The sequence below is a fragment of the Oryctolagus cuniculus genome, chromosome 16, assembly GCF_051225735.1.
Source record: "Oryctolagus cuniculus isolate XC-2025 breed Fujian yellow rabbit chromosome 16, ASM5122573v1, whole genome shotgun sequence".
In the NCBI taxonomy this organism is placed as follows: domain Eukaryota; kingdom Metazoa; phylum Chordata; class Mammalia; order Lagomorpha; family Leporidae; genus Oryctolagus; species Oryctolagus cuniculus.
This window is the reverse complement of record NC_142882.1, coordinates 42,164,820-42,192,079: the sequence shown is the minus strand read 5'-3', so window position 1 is coordinate 42,192,079 and position 27,260 is coordinate 42,164,820. Positions and strand designations below refer to the sequence as shown.

Genomic DNA, 27,260 nt, shown 5'->3' with positions numbered 1-27,260 from the left:
TGGGACAAAAATGGGGTCTGGGAGCTCAGTCTCTCACGTGTGTGGCAGGTCTTCAATTGCTTGAGGCAGTCACTGTTGCTTCCCACAGTCTGCATTAGCAGGAAGCTGGAGCCAGGAGCTGGAGTCAGGTATTGAACCCAGGTACTCCCATTCAGGATGAGGGCATCTTAACCACTAGGCTAAACACAACCCAAAAGACAGAGTTTAGGACATTACCAAAGGAAGGCTCCGAGGAATAAGCTGTGTCAACACTATCTGCAAAGACCCTTCTGAGAGACAGTCCCGAGCCATGGCAGGGAAGGAATCACTACAAGAGCATGGGAAGTGCAACCCACAATAGACCTGGAGAGCAGGTTGGCAGGAAGATGGCAGGGATGGAGGAATGAGCTCCAGCCAGTGTGCGTGGCTGGCAGTGGTGGATAGAGTGCTTCACTGTCCCCATGGACAAGTTGGGGTCCTTGCTGGGGGAAACTTTGGTATTCAAGATCTTAATATCCAAACGTTTTTGGCTGCATTTGTTACCAAGTTGGAAGTATATATTGTACATTTTTTAAAAAGTCATTTAAAGTCAAGTGTTTTCATACCTGTCCTAGAAAACTAAGAATGTTCACTGAGGAGTTTTAAAATAGAAGACAAAGGCATAGCTCTCAAGAAAAAAAAAAAAAGTCCATACTTTAAATCCTAAAGCAACTCAGAAAACTTTAACAAGCCCATCAACGCAATTTATCATTTTTCATTTAAATTAAATCATAGGAATAAAACAATTTGCCTTTTCCTTTCTCTCTTAAGAGCTTAGTACATTATAATAGCTGTGACATTGAGTGATTGCTAAATTAATGAAACCATTGTTAGAGCTCTACATGAGTTTAGAGATAGATTTGTACGAGCTATGTTTGACTGGAAGGCTGTTCAGTCCTATTTTTGCCCCCTTTAGCTCTGAAACAACCTAATTAGGGAACAACTCTGCACAGTGGGTCAGAGGATGGCATCTCCAGAGACAGAGCTCTAAATATCATGAAATGATGTGGTCTCAAATTCAGGGGTTCTCATGGTTTGGTCTCCTCAGTCAATCTTCACGCTGTAACATCTTATTATTCGAACCTGTAAAATGCAAACAGTCGTAACACTGCCTAGAAATTGGCTGCAAGTACAAAGTCTATGATATGACTTTATGTCGCAGGTCTCATTGCAAACTTCACCCTGACATCCAGGACTGGTACAGAGACCCAGACTCTCACATCATCAGCAAATCACTCTTCTGAGTCCAGCTGCTTATACAAAGCTCACTTCTGTTTGGAGAAACTAGATTATAACCTCAAGGTTATCACTGATCTGCCTCCATGGAAATATCTAGGTACCTTTGATCTATACAATGGCTTTAAACATATTTAGTTTTCAAAAAAAAAAAAAAAAAACAGCAACAGTGCTGCTGAAGGGGCTTGGAAGGTGTCAATATTTTTATACGACTTTTATAATTCCATTCCCTAAAATTTAAAGTATCATGACAATGGTTTCATTAATTTGTGAATCATTCAATGTCATCTCTGCTGTATAGTACCGGACTTTTAATGGGTTTAGGTAGAGGCAAATTATTTCTGTGATTTAATTTAAAATGAAAAATTGCATAGTTAGTAACTTTGTTAATTTTCAGAGGATAGGGTGCTAACATTTCCATCAGATGTAAGGTTGTTTTTTTGTGTGTGATAAGAGCATATACTTTTCCATAATTTTTGAGGCAAGAAGAATATCAGTTGCATTTTAAATATGTTGTGGTGAATTTAGGCTCCTTGTGCAAACTGAAGAGTCTGGAGAGATGCACAGTGTTACAGGTGCATCCCCACAGCTGGTGACGCGGAGTATCTTGAAGAATTCTTGGAGCCTCATCTGATTTCCGTCAGACTCACTTCAAGCTAGCAGCGTCACAGCCCCAGAGCAACCTGGGTGTCCACCTGCTCTCTACCTTCCAGCTTTCCCCTGGGGGTGGATGAGGGAGTTGCGAGAGAGCCGCTCTGCTCTGTACCTGGGTCGTCTGAAGGAATGTTCATGGCAGTGACTTTAGGGGTAGCAAAGCGAAATGAAAGCATTCTCAGAACAAGTTACAGCCAAACTGAGAACCTGGGAGCCTGAATGTTCCAGACTGATTCAAGCAATAAGACCTTGTATGGAGGCCGAATGCTTACTCATTCATTTACTCAACAAATATTTATGAAGAATTTAGCAAGAGTGAGCCACGTTGCTGGTGCAGAAGATACAGTATTCAAACAAAAAATCACATCCTTGAGGGACTCCTAGTGTTTTGGGGGAGAAGGACGATCAACAAGTCCAACATGGGAACTGTCAGGCCTCCATGCCCACAGGCATCAGATGGGAAATACTCTCGACAAAAACAGATTTCTTCCGCATTGAACAACTGCAGAAAAAATTTGCTTATTCTCCAAACAGTACAGTCTGACAACCATTTCCATAGCATTTACGTTTTGCTAGGTATTGTAAGACATGTCGAGATGATTTCAAGTATATGGGAGTACCCGTATAGGGTATTTGCAAATGCTAGGCCATTAAGGGAGTTGGATTCTGATATCCTGTGGATTCCAGGGGATGACTGGCAGTAAGTACAGTGGAAGAGATGGGATAGGGATAGGGATAGAGCTGGAGCAGGACGTAGAGATGGAGATAGAGATGTGGATGGGGAGGGAGAGGGAGATAGATATAGAGGTAGAGATAGAGAGGCTTAAAGATAGCGATGGGGTAGAGATACAGATAGGAATAGAGATAAAGAAACATTGCAATAGAGATAAAGAGATAGGAATAGGAATAGAGGTGGAGATGGAGAGGTAGGGACAGAGAGATAGAGATTGAAAGAGATAAGGATAGAGATAGAGATAATTACAGATAGAGATACATAGTTATAGAGAAATTGATATATAGATATATGGAGATACAGGTATAGAAAGAGATAGTTATATGGATATAGATACAGACGTAGGTATAAAATGGAGATAGAGAGTTAGAGCTGGGTAGATATGCAGATATAGATGCACAGATAGAGATGTATGGTTATAGATACAGAATAGTCCAGAAGTCCTTCCCGAGAAAGGCATTTAAAGAGAAACCTGGAAAGTGAGTACAGAGTAATGTGTTCACTTGGGAGAGGAAAGTTGTAAGCTGAGAGTGTAACATGAGGAAGACAGGTGTTGTCTGCCTGGCCTGTGCCACACTCAGCGATGAAGCCAACGCCTGACCCTGAGCTAGTAATTGATTCCCTGAGAGTCACAGTGATGTCTTTTGTGAAATGAGGGTAGCGGCCGGTGCCGCAGCTCACTAGGCTAATCCTCTGCCTTGCGGCGCCGGCACACCGGGTTCTAGTCCTGGTCGGGGCGCCAGATTCTGTCCTGGTTGCCCCTCTTCCAGGCCAGCTCTCTGCTGTGGCCAGGGAGTGCAGTGGAGGATGGCCCAAGTGCTTGGGCCCTGCACCCCATGGGAGACCAGGAGAAGCACCTGGCTCCTGCCATCAGATCAGTGTGGTGCGCCGGCCGTAGCACGCCGGCCGTGGTGGCCATTGGAGGGTGAACCAACGGCAAAGGAAGACCTTTCTCTCTGTCTCTCTCTCTCACTGTCCACTCTGCCTGTCAAAAAATTTAAAAAAAAAAAAGGAAAGAAAGAAAGAGAAAAAAGAAATGAGGGTAGAACAGGCAGCTAACCCACCACAAGGACTGAATGTATGATCTCGTGCAGGGCACATGGTGCCTACCCAGTACATATCAACTCTGTGAGCTCTCAGTTTGATCTGCTCCACTCAGAAAGGAAACATCACACAAAGCTAGATTGAGAAACAGCATATCTCAAAGAGAAAATCAAACTGTTATCCCTGTCTGGAGGGTTCTCCCACGCTCCTGGGGTTTCCTCTGCCTAGCGTGCACTTCATAAGGCCTCTTCCTGCTCTTCTGGCTTCAGGGTGCCACTGTCCAAGGCTCACAAAGCATCTGGGAACAAAGGGAGGAGTATAGAAACCCGAGTAATCACAAAGGCAGGTGAAGGAGGGGATGCTTCAGCATGGCCCTGATGTAGTTGGACAGGACATTCAGAACAGAAATAGGGATACTTAATGGGAAGAACAGGAAAGAGAAACTTCTCGGCAGAGTTATCAATTGTGAAGTTTCTAAGGCAACAGATGGACAATCCGGCCCTCCTCAGGGGACATTTGGCAATATCTGGAGATATTTTTGGTTGTCACAACAAGGTGGGGGCTGCTCTAGGCATCTGGTGGGGGAGCAGGAAATGATGCCCCTCACCAAGAGGAGTCGTCTGCTCTTTGAATGTGCCCAGTGTGGAGATGAAGCAAGTTGCTCTGGTCAAGAGCTTTCGTACTAGACACATACAAGAAGACCTGTGGAGCCGGCGCCGTGGCTCAATAGGCTAATCCTCCACCTTGCGGCGCCGGCACACCGGGTTCTAGTCCCGGTCGGGGCACTGGATTCTGTCCCGGTTGCCCCTCTTCCAGGCCAGCTCTCTGCTGTGGCCAGGGAGTGCAGTGGAGGATGGCCCAGGTGCTTGGGCCCTGCACCCCATGGGAGACCAGGAAAAAGCACCTGGGTCCTGGCTCCTGCCATCGGATCAGCGCGGTGCGCCGGCTGTAGCGGCGGCCATTGGAGGGTGAACCAACGGCAAAGGAAGACCTTTCTCTCTCTGTCTCTCTCTCTCACTGTCCACTCTGCCTGTCAAAAAAAAAAAAAAAAAAAAAAAAAAAAAAAAAAGACCTGTGTGGCCAGCTCTCCTTATCCCGGGCTGTGAAGACACACAGGCACTAGAACATGCAAGTTTAATTAGATTGTGTCCAGTATTCAGAGGCAGTCACTGAAGGATCCTAATCAAGACAGGAGCACAGAGAGGATGCAGGGGCAAGTAGTGTTGGTAAGATTTGATTTCTTTAGGAAACATGATTATAATGGAACTTTCCACTGAGTTGCATCCCAAAGAGTTGTGCTACCAGAATGAGAGCTGTTGAGGCATCTGCTACCTGCAAGGTACAAAGGACCCACTGGGTAGAGATTGGGAAGGTTTGGAAGAGGTGCCTCTGGGGATAGGCATGCTATGAAGTCCACTTATTCTTTGCAGTGGGGTTCACACCTCCAAAGTCTCCTCTCCCAGTGTGAAAGGGAAAGACATAAAGAGCTCACTTTCACATCTTAATGTGAACACCTGCCTTGTAGCACCTTGTGAGTGAGTCCTAGCCAAGCAAGGCACAGGGTGGGGAGCTGTTCATAGCAGGTTAGGGGACTGCAGTTTGTACAAGTATTGCGTTCCCTGAGTTTGCCACGGCGCAAGAGGCACGTGTGGGCTAGATGTGTGAGCTCTGCAAGAGAAGCAGGAGGTGAGAGGAAAGGAGTGGGGAACGGAGAGGAGAGATGGGGAGGGGAAAGTGTGAGTTCTTTGGAACTGTCTCAGATCCTTAAGAAGGCAAAGGGAGCTCAGCAGGGGAAATGGGAGTTTGACTGGCAGATGCCAGGGGCAGTTTTCTGCATAATACGTTCAGCTTTCACTTAACTGACGGCATTGTATATCAGAGTACTGATTTGAGACTAGGCTGTTCTGCTTCCTATCCAGCTCCCTTCTAATGCAGCTGGGAAAGCTGTAGCTGATGGTCCAAATACTTGGGCTCCTGCCACCCCATGGGAGATCCAGATGGAGTTCATGAATCCTGGCATTGGCCTGGCCTGACTTCACCGGTGGGAGCCATGTGGAGAGTGAATCAGCAGATATGAGATGCAGATATAAGATTCTCTCTCTCTCTTTCTCTCGTCCTCCCTCCCTCCACTCACACACACTCTCTCTTCCTTCCTCCCTCCCTCTTGCTCTCTCTCTCTCTCCCCCTTTCAAATACATGAATGTTAGAAAAATTGGCAGATGCCAATGGGATAATAAGGAGGTGAAATGGACCAGCTGAATGCAATGCACTTGAGCAAGTCGAGGTACTGTGGTTGAGAAACCCACAAGTGTGGGGAGTGAAGAGTGGAAGGTGGTGTAGGGACGACTGTCTAAAGAATGGCAATAGGGGCCAAAGAAAAAAAGTGATTTAATCATATTACAAATATGATAAAACTAGAAAATACCAGTAGAAACTTTCTACCATGGTACAAATCACTAAGAGCAATCCTATATTCCTTACCTTTTCAAGAGCATGGCTAAGAAGATGGAACAGAAGAAAAACAGTCCTGGCTGAGAAACGAGTCGGGAGGTTGTCCCCCTCCCCTGTCCTCTCCCTGAGCTGCCCTCTGCCCCTGACTAAGGGAAGAAACCTCCCCCATTATATTAGAGCAGGAGTTTGGGTGAAGCTAGCATTTTAGTTGGCTATCTGAAATTTTATTTGGGGCAAGGACTAAGTCGATACAGTAAACTGGAAGACAGATTTCAAAATGTATTTTAATATAGTACATTTTCAGACATTTGATTTAATAGGTACTGTTTCACAAATTGAAACAAATAAAAACGTGGCTCATTTAGAGAACAGTTGGGGGTAAAGCAGTAGTATGTGAAAATACATGATACAGTATGATTTTTTTAGTTTAATATATTTGCTTTCTTCCACTTATTTCAGAGACAGAGAGTTACAAGAGTGTTCCCATCCAAGGTTTCACTTTCCAATTGTCACAGTGTTTAAGACTGGACCAGACAAAGCCAAGAACAAGAGACTCAGTCCAGCTCTCCCAAGTGAGAGAGTGCATATAGCTGGAAGTCACAGTCAGGAGCCAGAACTGTGACCCCAATTCAGGCATGTCAAGATGGTAGGTGGGCATCTTAGCCACAAGGACAAATGCCTGCCCTTACAGCATGCTTTGAAAGTGATGAGTAGTGCTATGTCATGGTAATAAACAGCCGCCACATATCAGTACCTTAAAACCACAAAGGATTGTTCTCCATCATATGTCAAGTTCTTTGCAGTGATAGGAGGTCCTTGTTTGCTGTATTCAGTCAAGGGTCTAAGTTGGCAGAGTGGCCACTAACTTGAACCTTGACACTAAGTGTGTAGGAAGCAAAGAAAATTCCAGAAGATCTCCCCTTAGCCTTAGCAATCAAATGCTTCAGTCTTGTTTAACCCCATTGTGTTCCATAGCCACATGATATTCCATGACAGCATATCGAACAGAATAGTCACTTGGCCCCATCCCCTACCATCAAAATGCCAGGAGATGAAATCCTGCCTAGTTGTCAGAACTGGGAAACTTGAAATATTTGTCAGTTTGCACTGATGAGATACTCAATCAAGTGAGAATAATGATTGGACTATGGTAATAGAGGTAGAAATCAACAAGACAAAGAAGATTCAATGGTTTACTTGAATACAATCTTCTAGAGCTAAACTTGTTGGAAAATGTAACCCTTCATAATACTTACATGTTGCCTAAGAAAGCAAACGAGACCCTGAAACAATGTATGTACAAGTTTAGTAAATATAAATAGAATTTTTACTTAATACCTACCTGCTAATTGCTGCAAGAAGTAGTCATTACCTGCAACTCTCCCTATTATGCAAATCTGCCATAATGGTAAAGATACCACAAAACATGCAGCAGGTAAGTCACAAAGATGCCAGGAGCCTGATGATGGCCATGCTCTGGCATGAGTTTCATGGCTTCAGCTACTCCTCATGGCCACAGGTTATGATGCACTTGAATTGCAATGTACCACTAACAGTGTGTTCCTTCAAATTTACTTTTTAAAGATGGTTTTACAGTCTTTAACACAATAAGGAATATAATTATGGAAGTATATGCCTTACTAGAGGAACTCTTTGAAGAAAATTTGAAGTTCAAATGCAATACTTAGATTTACAACCTCTATTTTAAATAAGCTGTTATTTTTGCAAATATACCCACTTATAATATTAAATCCCTCTTGGTTCATGTTATCTATTTCATTGTGAGTAGACTGGATTTGATTTCAGATGCATTTATTTGTATTGTTAAACAAAGTTTGTTTAATTCTTTGCCATTCATTAAGATCATGAAAGAGAAGAAAGTAGTGGATGTGAAAATAATAACATATCCTCTCCCAAATGTTCCATTCTATAACAGCAAGCTGTGTGCTTATAGATCAAATGTCAACCCACTTGGGATAGAGCAATGCAAATTTGTCCTAAGAGAGTATATGGACCAACTACCTTCTAATGGTTAAAACCTAACACTCATGTATAAACACCTTTATTTTGTGAATTCTTGTTAGTACTGCATAACATTATTTGAGCACAACTCTATATTCTACCCAGAAGCATACATTAAATGATAACAGTTGTCTATCTTCTCGGTTTTAAATGAGAAGAATCATTATTTTGTTTTGTATGGATTTCATGTAGATACATGAAAACAGTTTGAAAATTGTATCTGTGATCTAACATAATAAAGTCTGGTCTCAAATAACTTGGAAGAAGTATAACCCATATTCAGGGTCTTTCGGTGATGAATCTTTGCTAATCCCCAAGTTTACATGTACAATATTATACCTGGATTTAGATGGTCTTTGGAACTACGAATATCTTTCAAGACTAAAAAATCTGAAATCTGGGGAAGGTGTTTTGGTGCAGTGAGTTAAGCCCGTCATGGCACTCCCATGTTGGAGTGCCAGTTCGTGCCCCTGCTACTCTGCTTCCCACTCTGCTTCCTGCTAATTTGTCTGGGAAGGCAGCACATAAGGGGCTGGTGCTGTGGCATAGTGGGTAAAGCAGCTGCCTGCAGTGCTGGCATCCCATATGTCCTGGCTGCTCTAGTTCTGATCCAGCTCTCTGCTATGGCCTGGGAAAGCAGTAGAAGATGGCCCAGGACTAGATGATGGCCTTAGTACTTGGTTTCCTACTACTCATGTGGGAGACCCATATTGAGTTCCTGACTCCTGGCTTTGTCCGACCCACCCTCAGCAGTTGCAGGCACTTGGGGAGTAAATCAGAGGATAGAAGATCTCTCTGTCTCTCTTGCTGTCACTCTGCCTTTTAAATAAGCCAATAAATATTTTTAAATGGTTGAAATTTTTAAAAATTAGGAATTTTGGAGATACTGTTTCATGTAGATGCCATGTGTATATTTCAGGGAAGAACTCTAATGACTTGTAAAACTCTCCACATATTTAGATCCACAGAAAATTAAGAACCACTGCTCTAAGAATCCACCTTGTGTGATACACAATTGAGTCTAGCAAGTAGATTTCTTCTTAGCGTGTTCTATTTTTTTCTACAAAAGTGAGAGAAAAGACTTTAACACTTTATTGGCATTTCTGCAAACCTGGGAAGAAATGAAGAGTAATGAGGCCAAGGTAAGCGGGGGGTGGTTCCACACTTAGGGTGGTTCAAGTGCTAAGAGGATTTCTACACCCCAGGTTGCTCTGTGATTTCAGGCCTTTGCTTTAGTGTTATTTGAAATGGCTAAGAATATAATACTCATCATATGGATAAACATGGTCCACATTCTACACCAGCACCCAGAAAACAACTATTTGTCAGTCTTCAATCTTGATTTTTTTTTCATGACTTGGAATTTGACTCTACAATATAGGTTCTGGGCTGTTCTTTCTCTGTCTATTTCTGTGTGAGTTTCTCTTGTGCACACCACCCCAACAAGGACAGAGCAGGCCTGAGGTTGAAGACTATGGTGACTGAGGGACACACACTTACAAGACACAGTCGTGTTGATGGAATCTCAGAAGCTGCGCCTGAATCCAAGTCTGTATCAGGTGCAAGTTCTTCTCAGTTTACATGTGGCATTCTCATTGCCTGGGTGGGAGGAAATCTGTGCTTTGGTGCTCAAAAAGCAGGAATCCACAATCAGCAATTTTGTACCCATCATTCTCTTGCCAAATATTGAGCACTTCCAAGTGCAGAGTTCTATGGAGATAAAATGAAGCCAGCATGACAACCCCCCCCCCCCTTCAGAATACTGACTGACTGGGCTGTGATCACAAACCAGTGATGATCACAGGGTCTGAAAGTAAAACATCCCCCACGCGGGAGGAATTGGATGTTTACCGCCAGTGACACAAAGTGGCATTAGGACTCCCAAATATATTCATTTGTGTGACACACTTGCAGATGGTGACCTTCTCCACGATCAGCTCGGTGCATTTCCTTAGAAAATGCTGTTTTTCGGAGATCTGTTGCTCCATAGCTTTTGGTCTGGAGATTTATGCTCCTGTGCAGTCTGGGCCTGAGCTTCATTAGCACCTGATTTACCGTGAGTGCAGATGGTTATTGGAAATAAAAAGTCAGCCATTTCCTATGATTAAATCTCTCATGGGCGGCATCTCCCTCTCAGCTATTTCCTTACTTTTGCATATGATTCATTCGCAAGCAGAACAGTGATTATTATACGATTGTTAAATCTAAAGTGGAAAGGAAAGTAGAATATTAGAAAAAGTCTAGTAGCTTATTAATATATATTATGTGCTACAATGAAGATGATTTTACCTAAGTATTAGCAGGATGATAGATTTGTGGGTGATGAGAGAAAATCACTCTATTGTGATGATTGAATTAACAGGGAGAATTTGGAATTTTTCTTTCTTCCTTTCTTTTCTTCCTTCTTTCCTTTTTCTGCTTTCGTACTCTTTTTTTCTGGCTTTGTTTTAAGAGATTATTGTTTAATCCAGTAATCCCCCCGCATGCCTCCTCGTGCTGGTTTCTTGAATGTACCTCTGGGGAACAATTTTATGGTGAGACTAATAGGCAATGGAAGGGAAATTAAGAGCTGTTAATTGCCATGTCTGTATACATAGAGCTTAGAAGAAAGCAAGACATTGTTTTCAACTTAAATATTTCACTAATTTTTATCTGATTGGAAATAATTGCTATTTTTTCACTTGCGACTTTATGTGAACAGTAGTTTGGTACATTTCATCACCCTTTGACAATTCTTCAAACACTCTGTATGTCACTGAATTAATAAAGTTGATGACCACCTAGCGCAGAGTCAACCCATACAATGGCGAATCGTTGCTTTGCCTGGCTATCATGCCGTTTTTAACTGCCCTATCACGTTCTAAGAATCCAATTGTTCCACTGAAAGACAAATACAACCGCAATTACCAGAGCTCATTTTTCTCTAATTCCTTTTTAACAGATTTATTTAAGTTGCTTACTTTCAACTGGAGGGCCTGGATATGGAAGAAGGTTTAATAATGAAATTCAAGCACTCCCTCTGCTAATTTTTTTAGGAGCACGTTTTGCTGCCATTTCCTGAATGTTTATGCAGTAGATAATTGCTGCAATAAGGGAAAATGCATATCCACAAAGAAACATAATCTTTCTACATATTTTCCATACAAGTGCTGCTACACCAGCATCCTTCATAAATCAAATATGCTATGCAGCTTAACACCTGACCCCAACCTAGCAGCGCATGCTTGTCTCCTAGTGGGCTCACTCTCTGCAACAGGCTCATTGGGCTGCTTTCAGCTGGTTTCTGCTCCTTTACTATAAGGCCTTTGTACTTAACAATCATCTATGGAAATGGGCATCCCTCCCAGCAACTGTAGCCTCTTCTGAATTACTGTTGGTTCTTTTCTTCTTTCTATATGACTAGAGCACTGCCAAACTATCTGTGTATTGGCCTCATGTCCCACTATACCATAAGCAAAAGAGTCAACCCTGAGCTTATGCAAACTTTTGCTGACTTTGTGTATGTTGTGCTGAGCCAATGACTGGGATATAACAGATTTTCACATGTTTTTCTATTTCTGCATAGCACACCACATCAAACCTTAGTGTCTTTAAGCAGCAATAACTTCTAGCTGATAGTTCTGTGGATTAACTGGGTAGTTCTTCAGCTACACTAAGCCGGTAGCTGAGCTGGAGGTCAGACAGCCAGGACACTGGGTCTCTTTCTCCAAGTCATTGTCCTTGCTGAGTTGTTTAACAGGGAGGTCTCAGGACAGTGATCCTAGCCCCATGAGGCCTAGGATCCGAGGCTCACACAAAATTCCTTCTGCAGCATTCTATTGATCAACATAAGGCCCAAGGCTAGTCCAAGTTCAAGGGGCGGGGAAAGATTCACTGCAGAGTTCCGTTGTGGAGAAGCAGGCATTCTGGAATGAGGAAAATGTGTGCCCACTCAACATTCTACGACTCCATTCAATAATAATTATTGCAATTGACCATAAATAGAATTATTGTTGATTGTAAAGGCCAGTCCATGACTTTGCTAAGTGCTTTATGTTTTGTTACATGGCTGGGGGAGGGAGGGAAAGACAACGGAGGGTGTTGTATAATATACACTCCACTTTACGAGTGAGAAGAGATGAGAGGGTGATTGATTAATTTTCAGTGATAATAGACAAACTATTCTCAGATTTAGGTATATAACAGCTATAAGCAAGGTGAAGGCAGAGATTTTATTGTAAACATTGATGAATTCACAGTAACTAGAGCAGTGCCTGGTATATACATACTTGTTGAGTGAATGAATGAGCGAAAACTATAGGCATCCTTTTCCTTGATTTTCCTTTTGGTGTTCTTCAGGAAGTTGCCCTTTGTTCTCTTCAATACTAAATGATGAGCTTCCAAATTTTTGAGTAAGTGGCTTGAATAGGAAATGGAGCTCCTGCTCAACTCTGTGGTTCCGTGAATCCATAATAGTGAAGAGCAAGATTGAGAGCCACTAAAATTATTAGCATAGAATAATTTGCGAAGAATAACAGTGAAGAAGATTATTTATTTTACAAATATTGCATCACCCACTAAAACAAGCCTGTAAGAGGTTTTGTTTTACTATGGATAAATATTCTCTCTAATCTCTTTAATCTGTTCAGAATAGGAAGAACATATGAATGAGTCATTAAATTAAATGAATGATCATAAATATCCAATAATATTCAGAGTGTGGTGATGTCAATATGGTATCTAGTTTCAGACTGCAGTACTATTTTTGTGGGCAGGGATCTCGCTTTGCTCTGACTCAATGGAAAAAGACATATGACCTTTATTTAAATTCTGAAAATCAGTGCAACACGGTGCTCATGTTTCAACACAGAAAAAAAAAAGTGGTTTATTGATTTGTTGATTTGTTGATGGCAATGCAAAAATATTCCCAATTGGAATTCATCTCCATTCGTTACCTGCTCAGATGGGCATAATTGAAAACAGGATAAAATAGTATATAGGCTAGGCATATTTTAAAAATACAACAGTAGGGAATGCGGGAAAGAAAAGGAGAGGAAATGTTTCCTTCACATTCATCTTAGAATTATCCAACATGTACTTGGATGTACCAGCACGATGATTAATCTCCAAATGATAATGCCTACATCTGTCAATTAGTTTATGTACAAGTCAGCCTGAATATTTTATATAAATTATAGCATCATGACTGGAAACAAAAACAGATCATGATATTTCAGAGAGTCATTGAGGTCCCTCAAGATGTAAATCAGTGACAAAAATGCAATCTAAATAATCATGGATATACTGATTCATGTACTAGACTATATAATTCTTCAATTTGATTAAAGTATCAATATTTCCAGTATAATTCAACTAGTCTGATCCCTGCCCCCTATTATTTTTATGCAAGATAATTAATGTGCTTGTAAAACCATTGGAAAAGGGAGAATGGTTCCTTTTGTGTTTTAGTTCTAGTGTAGAAGTTTTAATGTGAACATCATTTTCAAAATGCAAAGTTGGGCTCTTTGGTACAGAATTGGAAAAAGACTGCTGATGTGTGAAGAAAAACAAAAGGTAAAACACTTAACTAATTTTCAGAGAACAGAAACAAGTTTTATTAGAAGCATTTTTTTTTTTTTTTAAGCTGCAAAACTGTGGTCGTCCTCACAGAATGCAGGTAAGGAAAATAAGGTGTGAAGGAGTTAGAGGTGTCATTTTCTTCCTGATTTTTACAAGTTTTACAAAATATAGCCTCTGAGAATTGGTTAGGAGAATCAGATTAAAATGTAGCAGCCCATAGTGTGTTCCTATGCTATGTATTACTGATTTAAATTATTATACAACACTAAGGACAATACAGAAGTATTAATTGCTCTTTTAGTTACGAACACAAGTGTGGTTTTCAAAAATATATTTCTGATCTGTTCTCTCACATATTGAATTCTCCTTGTTGCATCTGAAGCTGCTTTCCCTAGTAATTCCAGGGGGGATTCATATTTTAATAGGTAAAAGTGCATGTTATGAAACAAGGATATTGTTTAGTAAGTGGCACCCCTTTGAATATTTGTTAGGTACAAAAAGTTATTAAGCAGCCAGTTTATATTCCATGCAAAGAGGTACCCATGAGTCAGGACAGAACATCCAAGCTGTTTTTTTTTTTAAATATACGAAACAGGGGCGGCGCCGTGGCTCACTTGGTTAATCCTCTGCCTGCAGCGCCGGCATCCCATATGGGTGCCAGGTTCTAGTCCCAGTTGCTCCTCTTCCAGTCCAGCTCTCTGCGGTGGCCCGGGAAGGCAGTGAAGGATGGCCCAAGTGCTTGGGCCCCTGCACCTGCATGGGAGGAAGCACCTGGCTCCTGGCTTCAGATCTGCGTAGTTCCGGCTGTAGCGGCCATTTGGGGGGTGAACCAATGGAAGGAAGACCTTTCTTTCTGTCTCTTTCTCTCACTAACTCTGTCAAATAAATAAATAAAAAAAGAAAATGTACTGAAACATGGACATTTAATTAACTTCTCTACAACTTAGTAGGTGCTCCTTAAAGAGCTGTTAAACTGGGTTAAAAACCAACAAATTTGTAGTAGAATATTCTTATACCCAGAGCTTAGATAATTCATTGACCTTGTGCACTTAGTAAAAATCAGTAAATGGAACAGGAAGTGGGGGAGGAGAGAGAGAGTGAGGGTGAGAGTGAACAAGAGGAAAAGGAGAGAGAGAGATTTCAAGAAAGGTCAGCAGGTTAAGGATAAAAAGAGGGGATGCAGCAAACAATCCTTGCTCTCTCTAGCTCAACATACTCCACTAGTGTCATCTAGGCACTTGTTACTACTCCCTAACAGGGCTGTTTGGGCCTTTCCACAGGCCTCCCCATGGACCATATCTTGGTGATGAGACTGTACATACTCCAGGGTCACATGCTTATCTCGGTCAATGTATGAATATAATTGACTCATGGCATCCAAAACTGATTAGAATCATATTCAGCTTTGCCAAGTATAAAATGTGCATATCACTTAATATAGAGAGGTAGTGGTAATTCTTCTCCAGGGACTCAGATCCCCAATTCCATAGTTCCAGGGCATCACCTTCATGGTAGAAAATCCACAGAAAGCCAGATTCATTCTTAGATTTCTTTGTGGCCATGGAAATATAGTAAAAGAAGGGGAATAGCTGAAGGACTGTATTAGTCACGTCTTTGGAAAACCCGGAAATTTCCTTCCTGAAGGGTGTGTATCTATTTCCATTATACTTCCCCACCACTTATCACAATGCATGCTAAATACTCTAATTGCTGTATATCTTTACTAATACAGATTAACATATGCAAAGGCCTCCTCTGTCCTGTGCATAAGCATAATTCCAATGCCTTTGGCTAAGTAGGGGCTCAGCAAGTTGAATAAATGCATTCCTCTCCCAACACAGAGGAGGATGCTGGCTTTCCCTGAGATCTAGAGCCAAGTCTGGAAACATGCCAGTCATCAGGTTTGTAGCATCCTCCTCTTTTTTTATTTTTAAACTTCCTGAAGACAATTTTTGCATGGTGGATACTGTCTGTTTATGAATATTAGAGTATATGTAAGCTATAGCCTTTTATATGGGAGCACACATACTTAGGTACCTTTATTAATCAATTTTGGTTAAACTCTTATGTTCCTATTTATATTATAAAGAAATACTACATTGGAGGTAGCACTGTGGCTTAGTAGGTTAAGCCTCCACCTGTGGCGCCAGCATACCATAAGGGCACCAGCTTGAGTCCCAGCTGCTGCACTTCCAGTGCAGTTCCCTGCTGATGGCCTGGGAAAGCAGCAGAGGATGGCCCAAGAGCTTGGACCCCTAAACCCATGTGGGAGACCCCGAAGGAGCTCCTGGCTCCTAGCTTCAGCCTGGCCCAGATCTACCTGGCTGTTGTAGTCATTTGGGGATTGAACCAGCAGATAGAGGATCTCACTCTCTGTCTCTCCTTCTGTCAACGTAATTCTGCCTTTCGAATAAAATAAATAAACATTAAAAAAAGAAATATGATATTTTAAATGTTCCAATAGATAATCAAAAATCCCAAGATGACTTTATGTCTTTTTAAAATTTTTATTTGTTTTTGAGAAGCAGAGAGATGACAGGTGTTGCTCTAATGAAGGAAGAGGAGAAGACCCTCAACAATTTAGAGACATTTTCCAACAAGCAGGTGGGCACTTTGGAACATCGAAATCCCCTCATGCCTTTCCTACTTTTGTGAGAGCAGCAAGTAATAGACCCAAGACTACAGGCCTCTAACTCTGTGAAGGGCAGTCAGCCTCTCTGGGTTCCATGGCCAAAAGCAAGAGCATCAGTCCCTTGGTAGTCAGGTAAAAGACAATATTTGTTCAGCACTTGATTTATGCACGACTTAGGCATTCTGCACACTTGCTTGTGGTCCCAAAGTTGGATTTAATGAGAGAATGAAGAGTTGAAATAATAACTATAAATGGGCAAATTTCTCAAAACAGGCCTCTTTCCTTAGTAACGAAAGAAGAAACTATTCAAGATATTTCCATAGAAGATCATCTATTCTCTTTCCTATCCTGATCCTGGACACTGGGCATTTTCATAAAAGATCAATTCTTTCATCTTTGGACACTGTAAAGCAATTCTTGGTTTTCCTGCTTACCAGATGAGGAACACTAAGGATCAGCATCACAAAATGAGCAACTGAGCTGAGATCACATACATGGGAAGTTCAGAGTTAGCATCTGAACCCAGATCCTGAGCTCCTTCCCCTTCCTTCTCGAAGCCTGGGAGGAAAGAGGCCACAGTCAATGCCCCAACAGAAACAAGTGCAAGGTAAAGACTGTTTCTGCAGCCATCTGTCTTCCTGAGTTCTCTGCTGAGTGATTATCAGCCCCGTGAAGTCTGGGTTACCAACTCTTATAAGCAGTAACACGTACGATGTTTCTAATGTATTCATTATATTTTTGGAATATATAAATGTTTTACGAAGATATAAATTATTAAAATGTACAATGTTTTTAAAAGAAAAGCAGACAGAGATATGCAGACCGAGAAAGATCTTCTAGGGGGTGGTTCACTCCCCAGAATACCTGCAATAGCTGAAACTGGGCCAGTCCAGAATTAGGTGCCAGAGGTTCAGTCTGAGTCTCCCATAAGGGTTACAGGGAATAAAGTACTTGAGCCAACACCTGATGTCTCCAGGGATGCACATTAGCAGGAAGCTGGAACCAGACCTCGAAACAAGACACTTTGATATGGGTTGCGAACGTACCAGGTACATTTAAGTTGCTAGATATGGGTGGGGCATGGCAAAATGTGCAAGTTTCCTAGTCTGTACAGATTTGAGTTTCTCCCAAGATTATTTCAAGCATGCACATGGTGGAAATTACTCTTCATTGATCTGAAGGGACAGGAACACAGATAACAAAACCATCTTCAGGGATTTCTGTACAGCTAGTCACGAGATAAGCACTAGCAACTAGGCGAAATTGAACCTCTCCACTTTAACTCGTTTGTGTTAGCCACCACTGAATTTCACAACTAGAAATAGGAACTGTATCCAAAATGCATCACCTCATTTAGGTCTTCAAATATATCATGGATAATAATGTATGGGGAAATTGTGGTCTAGACTCTGGTGGGCTATGGTTGTGAGTGTGTGTGTGTGTGTGTGTGTGTGTGTGTTTGGCTGCAAGAAACAGAATACATAAAATATATCAGAGTCTGTTTGTAATCCTCACCTGAGAAGAAAGCCAGGTGCAGACAGTGTGAGGCTGGCAGGTGGGCAGGTCGCTCCCCTCTGCAGCTGTAATATCCTTCTTTGACAGAATGGGAAACTGAGGAAGAAAGGGCAGAGCTTTCTCTCCGTAGGTGTCTCTGTGTCAGGGAAGACCGTCTTTCCTGGGAGCCTGTAGTACACGCCCCTCAGGTCCCATCAGGCAGTGTGGGTCACAGTCTGGCCTCTGGATTCTTTCAGGAGGGGGAAATACATGGCACTGAACTGAAATACAAAAGAACGGGTCAGCTAGTGCTGATCTTTCTGGTCTGCGGCATTGTCTTCATGGTGCAGGAGAAAGTTCCAGTGGATGCTGCTTTCATTCTTGTGCTTAACAAGAGACAACTGTGGCTGAGAGCTAGGATTTCTGGAGTTTGTCCCTGGGGTGTTGGGAGGCCACGTGGGATCCTCCATGGGCTTGTCCAAGGCACTCTGATGCTCAGTAATAACAGAAGTTACTACTATCTCAAATTTCATCCAATCTCCTTAATAAGGTATTGGGGGAAACACATGTCATTATGAAACAGTTATTTTTAAGTAGCCAGAGCCTAATTATGATTGAAAAGTTAAGTTCAAAACATGCTTGGTCATTGTTTAAATATCCAATAGAATTAATTTAGCATTTAATAGTACTAGGAAAGTGTCATCTTGGGGACAGTGCTGTGTCACAGTGGGTAAAGCTGCTGCCTGCTGGACCGACACCACATACGGGTACCGGTTTGAGTCCTGGCTGCTCCACTTCTGATCTAACTTCCTGCTATTGCACCTGGAAAAGCAATGGGAAAAGGCCCAGGTCCTTGGGATCCTGCACACATGTGACAGACCCTGATGAAGCTCCCAGCTCCTGGCTTCAGCATGTTGCAGCCACTTGGAAAGTGAACCAGCAAATGGAAGGCCTCACTCTCTCTGCCTCTCTCCCTCTCTCTCTCCCACTCTCTGTGCCTCTTCCTCTCTGTAACTCTTTCAAATAAAATAAATAAATCTTTTTATAAAAAGTTAAATATGCCTGCCAAAAGCCTGATGTATTTTTTTATTTTTTTTTTATTTTTTTTGACAGGCAGAGTGGACAGTGAGAGAGAGAGACAGAGAGAAAGGTCTTCCTTTTGCCGTTGGTTCACCCTCCAATGGCCGCCACGGCTGGCGCGCTGCAGCCAGCACACCGCGCTGATCCGAAGCCAGGACCAGGTGCTTCTCCTGGTCTCCCATGGGGTGCAGGGCCCAAGCACTTGGGCCATCCTCCACTGCCTTCCCGGGCCACAGCAGAGAGCTGGCCTGGAAGAGAGGAAACCGGGACAGAATCCGGCGCCCCGACTGGGACTAGAACCCGGTGTGCCGGTGCCGCAAGGCGGAGGATCAGCCTATTGAGCCGCGGCGCTGGCAGCCTGATGTTTTAAACAATAGAAAGAATCTCCTATTTCCTTTCTCTAAAAAAAAAGTGTCTCCACTCCTAGGAACTTGTTCTCTGTATCTCTGGCACGGACTGCAATACTGCTTTTCTGCTTTTCCATTTTCACTCTGTTTGTCCTAATGCAATAAAAAGCAGAGAAAACAATAGCATTTACGAAGCAAATAATCCATATTATGACAAACAATTCTTATACATAAAAACAAGCTGACATCAAATTTTTTTTGAATAAAGTTTCAAAGTAATTGAAAAAATACTAAAGTATTTGGTCAATTGACCTTTTATGGCTCATGTACTTGTATATTTTTCTAGTGAAAGTAATTCAGATTAAAAACTGTTTTTAGCATATCCATCTCTCTCTCTCTCTCTCTCTCTCTCTCTCTCTTTCTTTATAAACTGAGATGCAGTGTGATGCATTTCTATCTGAAGTTTCTGTAGCTGGTTTCCTTGTCTCCCCGGGACCTAACAAGCACATGTGATGAATGAGCATTAGATACAAGCATTTTTACATGTCACGTAAAGAATTTATATCTCCCCCTGTTGTCTGGAAACATGAAAGATGCTTGCTGTCTACGGTGTAATGCAAAATGTCCCCCACTCCCGTCAGGATTGCAGCATTCCTTCCTTAGGAAGTAACATTATCTACACCGTTCTCTTACCACGGGAGGACGGACGGACTGCTGCAGAGATGGCAAGGGAAGAGTTAGAGGGTATGAACCAAAGAGAGTTCTTTTTAACACACGAAATGATGTGGATGATTTGGTCACTCCCACCGCTAGTGTGCTCATGCAGATAGTAATTGCAAGCAAATTATACTCTCAAGTTTGTACCATCAAATATACAATTCTTTATACCCTTAGCTATTCGATACAATAATTCTTACTAATAAAAAAATCCCTGTTCCCTTTTCTACGGGTTCTTAGACCCATTTACATGGGAATCTAGAGTTGCCAATCAAAAGAAAAAATAAATTGTGGATTTCCTTCCGCTTAGGTGGTATTTAGTTTCCCAGAAGATTTCAAGAAGTCATAAAAAACACAAAGTGCAGCCGTAGCCCGCGCTGACCCCGCGCTGACCCCGCGCTGACTCTGGGTTGCTGTGTGGAGCCCCGAGCTGCGCCCCGGCCAGCCTTCTGTTGACTCAGCTCTCCCTGAAAGCTCTGGAACCTCTGCCATCAGGTCCCGCTGGGGCGCTTCCATGGACTTGTGGGATGTTTTTAAAAGTAATTCCTCAGTACATTTAGGGAAAAAATGAGTAATGCCCTAACCCGTGCTCCATGTGCTGTTTCTTAGCAATGAAAGACAAATAAAGCTGAAGTCGTTTGTGACATAAACATATCCCTTTAAACACTCACACCGGGACTGTAAGTCAACATGTCCCATCACCAACGCCGTGGGCCAAGTCCAAAGCTCCTGCCACACTACAAATGTCTGCCACAAGTGGTGAGATTGAATTAGCAGCAAAATAAAGTCATGGAGCTCACAGAAAATTATACCAGACATGGTGTGGCATTGAGACATTTTACAATCAGGACAAAAGTGAAAGGAAATTAATGAAAAGATGGTGATTTGTGACCATCCTTAATAATAATAAAAACATTATTGGTTTTAATTCCATTTTAACTAAGCTACTCAAACACATTATGATTGTGCCTTTTTTTTTTTTTTTTTTTTTTTTGACAGAGTGGACAGTGAGAGAGAGAGACAGAGAGAAAGGTCTTCCTTTGCCGTTGGTTCACCCTCCAATGGCCACCGCGGCCGGCGCGCTGCGGCCGGCGCACCGCGCTGATCCGATGGCAGGAGCCAGGTACTTCTCCTGGTCTCCCATGGGGTGCAGGGCCCAAGCACCTGGGCCATCCTCCACTGCACTCCCTGGCCACAGCAGAGAGCTGGCCTGGAAGAGGGGCAACCGGGCAACCAGGACAGAATCTGGCACCCCGACCAGGACTAGAACCCAGTGTGCCGGCGCCGCTAGGTGGAGGATTAGCCTAGTGAGCCGTGGCGCCGGCCATGATTGTGCTTTCATTTGCAAAGCAAAGATAACAGGGATTTATTTCCTCATATCCAGAGCCTGTTACCCATTCAATGTGGGTGGAACCACTTGGGCAAAGACGCTTCTAGAGAGATTCACTTGTCTGATAGAAGTTGTTGAGTTTCACACCTAATAGCTGAACTTCTATCTTCTGCAACTAAGTAAAAGCATAAAAACTGATAGAAGAAACGTACTTGTAGGATAACAGGATGACCCTTCATACAAGAGTGATTTCGCAGAACTGGAGCATTTTGTATGTTTGTGACTATTGAGGTTTCCACAGTCCGGTAAATTGAGTGCTTTCCTTCTCTTTCTGCTGAATCTCTGCTAAAAATGAGCTTCGTGTCTGATTAGGTTCCCTTCTCTACCTTTTGAGAAATACACTGGCCCTTCACATCCCACGTATTTGTTTTGTTTTATGTTTTCTGCATTAACATTGTTTGGCCAGTGAAAGCCAAAATCTTAAGCATATAAGTTAGGGAGAAAAACGATTCACAGAAAATATATTGTTAGAAATTAAATTCATCATTTGAAAGTTAAAGGGTAACCCAACTATTAACTGAATTTCACACCTACAAGAATGATTGGCTCGTTCAAAATCTCTGAGGATTTGTAAGGGAGAAAAATTACTGCTACTCATGAACTGCTTGGTAAATGGAGGTAATTTCTTCATATTCACCTGGACATCTGGGACCTAAGCATTTTGGATATTAAACTGAGACCTGCAGTCTTACAATTAAATTCATGGAATTAGGTTTTAATAAATTAATTAAACTTATGAATGCATGAATAACTTTTTCTTTGCATTTGTGAGACATTTGCCATCAAATTGGAGTCACAAAACCTGTCCAAGAATACTATAAATTTGACTTTGGTGTGACGGTTTTACAATGGGTTAACGTCCAATTCACGTATCCTTAAAGTCCAAAGCTGTGTGTTTTCTCTGACAAATTTGAATTTGAATTATTTGAATCATTTTCTAATGTGAGCCATAAAAACGGATAGCATACATGCTTATATGTGCTTTTTTGCATTTCTACAACTCAAAGAACAGTTTGGTTGAAAAAATAAAATTTAACAGCCTTTAATTTGTCATGTGGAATCTGATTCTATGTGCTTTTTACTACCTCCATATATTTATCTAAGTGAAACATAAAATGGTTGCAATAATGGAGAATTTAAAGTAGCTTTTGCACATGAGCAGTAATGCTAACTAATATGCTGAATAAAAGCTGAATGTAAATTCTGGTTTCTGTTTCTTGTGATGTGTTGGCTAACGTGAGTAGATCTCGGTTAGCTGAGGCAAGATCCACATCATTGTAATTCAGCAATGAAGAACTTTGATGGGCAGAATGCAAAAGAAAAAAACAGGGAAGGGGCCGGCACTGTGGCTCACTTGGTTAATCCTCTGCCTTCAGCGCCGGTATCCCATATGAGCACCAGGTTCTAGTCCCGGTTGCCCCTCTTCCAGGCCAGCTCTCTGCTGTGGCCCGGGAAGGCAGTGGAGGATGGCCCAAGTGCTTGGGCCCTGCACCCGCATGGGAGACCAGGAGGAAGCCCCTGGCTCCTGGCTGCGGATCTGCGTAGTTTCAGCCATAGCGGCGGCCATTTGTGGGGTGAACCAAAGGAAGGAAGATCTTTCTCTCTCTCTCTCTCTCACTGTCTAACTCTAACAAAGCAGAACAAAAATAGGGAAATTATCATTTGGGTGCAACCCAGTGCCTGTGTACTTATTCAATTTTCAGATTGCCATACAGTGTCCATTAGATCACAGAACTGTAAAGCCAGAGCTCGGCCTGAGCTGTAGGAATTCTCTCATATTTCCATGTATGCATTCAGAGACAGCACAGATACGACGACCGTCAGCGTAATCCAGCATCACAAGTTCCCGTGGACTCTCCCTCACTTAAGTCTCTTGAAAGGAGCCTCTCTTCTGCATTTCCCGTCACACATGGGTTAGGCCCTCAGTCGTGTTTCATTTGGACTAACCCAATAGCCACATTGCTCTCCACACCACCAGCATTTCCACACTCCCAGGGCCCCCTGCCCTTTTTATTTCTGTCCAACTCCTTTGCCCGTAAAACAAGTGTAACCTTGTCACTGCACTGGTAATGGACTTCTGTCAGCTTCTCATTAATCTGCAGGGTCAAGTCCAAATCCCTTAACTTGACTTAGGTGTTCTAACACAGACCTCACCACACACACTGGTCCACACTCAGTATCCTGCTACATCGTGCCACACTCCTAGAAGTGCTCAGAACTTTGTCCCTTTCTTTCCCATTGGCTTTCTGCTATCTACCTATAAGATACCACCTTCTCTTCTAAGGTGTGTTGGATATCCCCCAAGTAAAATTACCTGAACCATTGAAGTGTGTTTCCAAATACATTGCTCACATTATATTCAGAAAAAAAAAATCAGCTTTCTAATTAGCATATAGGCCTGTGATCAGACAACATTCTGAACTCTAGCGACAAATGTAATTCCATTTGTATTTGTATTTTTAGAGCTTAACCCAGTAGCACGTGGAAGCAAATGTTCTCATTATTTGTTGAATGAGCAAATAAATGAATGAATGAGTCTGGAAAGGTCTGGAGAAAAGGTCAACACAAAAATGCTATTAGAAAAACCATTAAAGGGAGAAAAACAACTCCAAACAGTTATAAAACATCCACTAAGGATACCTTGAAACCCGTTCCATACAACACAGTATTTCCTGGAATCCACGGAATGATATACGTTTTTTATGAGCACGAGGGATCAGTGGGAAAATCTTTTAAATTTTATATAGCTATAGCCAGAATGGAAATTCATAAAAGCATATCTCTCCTATAGAGTCAATGCATTATTTTAATATAGACTTTTTATAGACACAAGCCCTGAGATGTTGCCATCAGATGTTTGCCTCTGCTTTAAGTGAGCTGTTGTTTAGGTGGCCATTATCTATATGTCTCTACTAACATTTATGAAATTCAGATATAACCTACAGAAAATGTTCTCTAGGAAAGAATAAGAATTCATGTTTCTGGAATTCTATGAAGCTCTATTTATCTTCAGATTGCTGGTCTGATATGGCTGATACAAGAAGGGTCTGTGAAGGTGTTCCTAAGGAAATAAAACCTTACATGAGTGAATAGCATAAGATGATTTTTATTGCTTGTAATTTCATACCGGAGAGTTCTGTTCACCATAATCATAAGTATGGTATTGGGTTCCAGGTCATTTTCCAAGCCAATAATAGGGTTAAATGGAGCAGTAACACCCTTGCCAGATATATTTTTTTGTTCAGATATATTTTTAATTGTTGAAATGCTTTACATTATAATGTAAGTGTCATATATCAATATTTACAAGCCAAACAGAATAGTTTATTGTTAGAGATATATTTGAATGCTATTACAGAATTTTATTTGTTTCAATTACATTGGGAAAGTCTGTATGTCATTTTATCTCTATTTTCTTCCTACTGAGGACGTAGTAACTTCTTAGAAATATGTGTAATTAACAGCTGCATTTTTCCTATGAATGAATTTTGAAATCCAGTGTTGGATAATATAAAAATCTGTCAAACTTTGTCAAATTACATGAAGTAATCCGAAACTTAATTATCTGCTACAAAAATCCTAACATATCGTCATTAGATTATGGGGGAGAGTAAATTCTGAACATCTTATTCTAAGAGTAAATTTACTGATATTTCAAACTGAATTTTCTTTGTAACTTTCATCATTTTGATATAACATTATTATGTTCTTCACTCTTTCATGTTGTGGTGTAATTTCTTCCTATTGTTCATGTGAAAGAAGCCCAGAGCTTTCTAAAAAGTAACAGTTTTCTCATAAATTCTAGAATGTTTTGTGAATAACTACAGTTTTTTCTTTATAAGATTCTATCTGGTCGTAATTTCTAGAAATTGCTGGAAATTGTTAAGCTTTGTCTCCTTTTCCCTGTGAAAAGCCCAAGTTTTGTTTCTCTTTATGATAATAAAAAAGGTCCTCAAATTAGTTTGCACAGAAATATGAATCATAAGCACTACAATCATTTTTAAAACTTTGATCCAATTGATAGGTAGAAAAGTCAAAGATATACTTTCATTTGTCAGATCAACAGACCCCTTCCATTCACTTGGAACATCATACCATCTGTCGACATTCAAGCTTTGAAGGTTTTGTGGTCATCTTTTACCTGCTGAAAGTCACATGTCCTCAACAAACCCTTCCTGGTCCCTACAAGACGGGACGAGGGTATTTTAATAATGGCCTTCCTGTTACTGATAATTGCCTGAGCTGCTGCTTCTTTTCTTTTTTTCAGAATGAAGAACAAATTTTGGTATTTTGAGTTTGGCACCTCTGAAACATTCTCAGCCACCTGCAAGAAGCTTCATGAATCTGTAGAAATAGAAGTAAGAAAAAAGGATTCTATTTTGTAATACTATGAAATGGTTCGAGTTTGGTTGTTAACATTTTTGGGGTAGCCCATGAAATGAGTTACACTCTGAGCAGTCCATATAGATTTCCTCAAGATTATAAAATGCCATTGCCGTCATTATGCAGCACCATCGGAAACACTAGTAGAAAGTTAAATGTGTGTATGAGTTGTTCCTATTTCGTGTAAAAGAATAAGACGTGGAAACACAACTATGGAAACTAGTGAAGGAATCATTGGGCATTGAGGGAATGGAAAGATTTGAGAGAGAAAAAAAGTAGTTGGAGGAAAAAAGAAGGAAAAAATGTAAGATACATTAAAGAACTTACTATTTCCAGGTCTCAATAACTTATAACCTTTAAAACACAGTTCACTAAAATTGTACTTACTTTCATGAATAAACGTTAAAAAATACACTTTTCATTCCTTTCCCATTCATTAGCTATTTTTTCGCAGTTCCCAAGGTTGCCATTTCCCCGTAAAATATAATATAGGAAGCGAAAATGCCAAGAAAAAGAGCAAGGCTAACAAGAAAAGACACACTTTAAAAAAGACTTGGAGCAAGTAGGTGTACCAAAAATATATAGATACAGTAGTACTCAAAATTTTGGAGACATATTATAAAAAATCACAGCTATATATGTTGAAGGTTAAAGGAAAATGAAAAGTTATATTTTGATAAATGATGAGAGCAAAGCTAAAGGAGCAGAATTATAAGCTTCAATATCTAATGATTAGCAGTTATGGATTTAGAAGTATTGGCTTTGGCACTCTTCATTTTATAATTGGTGAACATATTTAGTGACTTATATTCGAGTAGTGAGTTTGGAAACAGAAGTGATTAATACATAGGATCGTAATGGCTTGGCTAGGTTCTTCATTACCCTAACGTTTTAATTTGCCGTTATGCGAATCATGCTGAAAATGATCCCACTTATCATATAATCTGTGGGCACTTTATTCTCATCCTGTTCCATGAAGTTGATTACATGTCAGAAGATGATCTGGGTTCAGTATGAACGTTTTGTGCTTCTCATTCATTATGATATCTGAGTGTGCATAGATTTCAAAATTCTTTTGTCACAAAATAAACATTTTTAATTCCATTTCCTATGAACTTTTAAAAGTGCCCCAGTGTGTGTATACATCTATTATATGTGTATATATAGATATATAAATAATATCCAAGGTATGCCTATATTATATGTAAAACTGCATATGGTATATTTTAGCTTTGCATTTTATAGAGTTATATATATACCTGGGTATTTATAAAAATTACAATCTCCCTTTAACTTCAGCATCATTATTTTTGTGACAGTTGCTTTATCTAATGGATTTTGAGCATTTTGTAACATCAGAAACCTATGCTCAAAGAAAATCTGTAGCAGAAGACAAAATTTTTTTACATACACACACACACACACACACACACACACACACCCCTTTGGTCTATTGTGGGTGGAGACTGAATCATCCTATACCTTGTCTGACCTTAACTT

General features: G+C 41.1%; 1 protein-coding gene across 9 annotated transcripts in view; it reads left to right on the top strand.

Annotated features, from left to right (window-relative positions):
* DGKB (diacylglycerol kinase beta) overlaps positions 1–27,260 on the top strand; it is a 781,129-nt gene that overhangs the window by 549,177 nt on the left and 204,692 nt on the right. For all 9 annotated transcript variants that reach the window (XM_089315158.1, XM_089315157.1, XM_089315159.1 and 6 more), the window contains one exon: positions 25,645–25,735. In XM_089315158.1, the coding sequence (XP_089171284.1) occupies positions 25,645–25,735 (91 nt within the window). The remainder of the gene's footprint in view (positions 1–25,644; positions 25,736–27,260) is intronic.